The 2,162-nt window shown below is 42.8% G+C and overlaps 1 protein-coding gene across 1 annotated transcript; it reads left to right on the top strand.

Moving 5' to 3' along the window:
• Nucleotides 1–2,162, top strand: LOC137902803 (homeobox protein Hox-A7-like). Its single transcript, XM_068746885.1, has 2 exons — nt 1–358; nt 1,198–2,162. Exons 1-2 carry the CDS (start codon nt 1–3, stop codon nt 1,497–1,499), a joined length of 660 nt encoding a protein of 219 aa, XP_068602986.1. The 3' UTR covers nt 1,500–2,162.

The following is a 2,162-nucleotide window of genomic DNA, read 5'->3' as shown; positions in this document are numbered from 1 at the left end:
ATGAGTTCTTATTATATGGATGGTCTTCTTAGCAAATATACGACGCGTAATTCTCTTTTCGCAAACGCGCAGCGCGCTTCTGGCAGCATTGGACCCAGTGGAGGGGACGACAGCGCGGCTCGTGGTGCGGCCATCGCGTTTGCACCGACTCTGTGTGGAGTTTACAACCTCAGTAATGCAGCTCACCGCAGCTCTTCCGTATTTACCATGGGCTCCCAGGACCAGGACGCGCGCACACTGCGCCGCAGCCTTGAACAGACGTGCCTGTTTGTCGACAACTGCTGCCATCCAGAGCCGGGAGCTCCCACGTCGCCGCCGGACCCACAATACCGGATGTACCCCTGGATGAGGGCGACAGGTATGTGCTGGTCCTTTCTATAATGAGCTCTTCCTGCAGGTAAATGGTTTTTAGAGAACATTGGGATACTTGCATTGGTCGTTAGTCGTTGAATTCATTTCGCGAAGTCTTTGGACTTACATGGGATGAATCGTAAAAGTTTTATTGCAGAACTAATGAGTTTTGCAGCCATAAATTCATTTGGCCAGCGCTCTTGTGTGCTTGGTACGCAAAGACCTTGCCGCTGGGGGGGTTCTGTGCACCTATTACTCTTATTATAGCCCTTTCTCCCCTTTGTGGTTGTAAAAAAAAAAAAAAAAAAGACCGGCATGTTGCGTAAATCAGGTCTCTTGCACTCTGCAGCTCCCTTCTAATTGAGTCCGTGCTGCACAGGCTTTTGGTGTTTTCAGAAAACTCGTTTGTGCACATTGCTTGATCAATACCCTAAATAAATAAGTCACGTAGATTTAAAATGCAAACGGATTCTTTCATACCAGCATTGATATATTTGTTATAATTTTGAGTGAAGGGATGTTGAGAATAATATGTGCGGTTCATTCAGCCTGCATGTCTCTTTCTGTGTAATTAGAAAGGCATGTTGAGATTCAGAAGGACCATGGGTCAAACATCCCAGCACGACTAATGCAGAGGAAAACAAACCCTGATTGTAGCAACTGATTTGAGTGTAAGGAGTGTTTATGTGCGGGTGGTGGTGAAATAATATGCATTTTACGCAATCACAAATCAGTCCCCAAATGATTACAAGTTACACTTTAATGCACACAATGATATATTCCATACACCAATGAAAAGTATTATGTAAATGTCAGAGTTACAGAATCTTTTTTTCCCCTCCTTAGATCCAAGCCGAACCCGCGGACGACAGACCTATTCCCGGCACCAGACCCTGGAGCTGGAGAAGGAGTTCCACCTCAACCGGTACCTGTCCCGCCGAAGGAAGGGCGAGATCGCTCACGCGCTCTGCCTCTCCGAGAGACAGATCAAAATCTGGTTTCAGAACCGCAGGATGAAGTGGAAGAAAGACAACAAAGATCCCAGTTTGATCTTCAAAACGGAAAAGGACGACGATATCCAGGAGGAATCGGGAGCCAGACAGCCCGAAGCTGGAGACAATGTGGAGTCAGAAACAGCTGCGAAATAAACAGAGAGAGAGAGAGAGAGAGAGAGAATTAAATGAAAGAAACACAAGATGACGTGTGCGGTGGGGCGCATCTGAGATGTTTCCCACGGAACACTCCCACGAGCTTTAGGCTGCAGACCGTATCTGCATCATATAAAAACATCATTCATTACCAGAGCTATTTTATACATTTAACCTGTAGCACTGACTAAACAATCATTACCAATATTAAACACTTTCAATGACACAAAGCGCGACACGCACATGATACATTTTACATCTTCTCTGTTTGGAACACGTTTTTTTACACTTAACTGAAGGACGCGTAAATATTCCTTATTTAGAAGTAAAGCTGATTTTCTTAGTTAAATCTCTCTGTGATTCAGATGCCTATAAAATAAAATCAATTAATGTTTATTTATTTTTTATAATTTCACTGCGTATTACTTAGATATATGGATAATGAAATACAAAAAGATGTCATTATCTTCCTAGAAAGCTATTTTATTTTGGAAAATAACACCCTAATCTGAAAAGCCCTAACACAAACGCTTTGACGTTTTAGCTGCGCACAGTAAAACGTGTTTAATTTCAAATAGCTAAATATGAGTGTATGTCGCGTAAAATGAATACGCGATTGTTATTCGATATATTTCATTCCGAACTAATATGTGAGCATATTAA

Source organism: Brachionichthys hirsutus, chromosome 13, assembly GCF_040956055.1.
Source record: "Brachionichthys hirsutus isolate HB-005 chromosome 13, CSIRO-AGI_Bhir_v1, whole genome shotgun sequence".
Classification (NCBI taxonomy): domain Eukaryota; kingdom Metazoa; phylum Chordata; class Actinopteri; order Lophiiformes; family Brachionichthyidae; genus Brachionichthys; species Brachionichthys hirsutus.
Note: the sequence above shows the minus strand (reverse complement) of the source record. Positions and strands in the feature narration are given on the sequence as shown.

Coding starts and splice junctions, on each gene's coding strand:
- LOC137902803 (XM_068746885.1), top strand. CDS start 1: ATGAGTTCTTATTATATGGATGGTCTTCTTAGCAAATATACGACGCGT. Junction 359..1,197: donor CCCCTGGATGAGGGCGACAG/GTATGTGCTGGT, acceptor TCCCCTCCTTAG/ATCCAAGCCGAACCCGCGGA.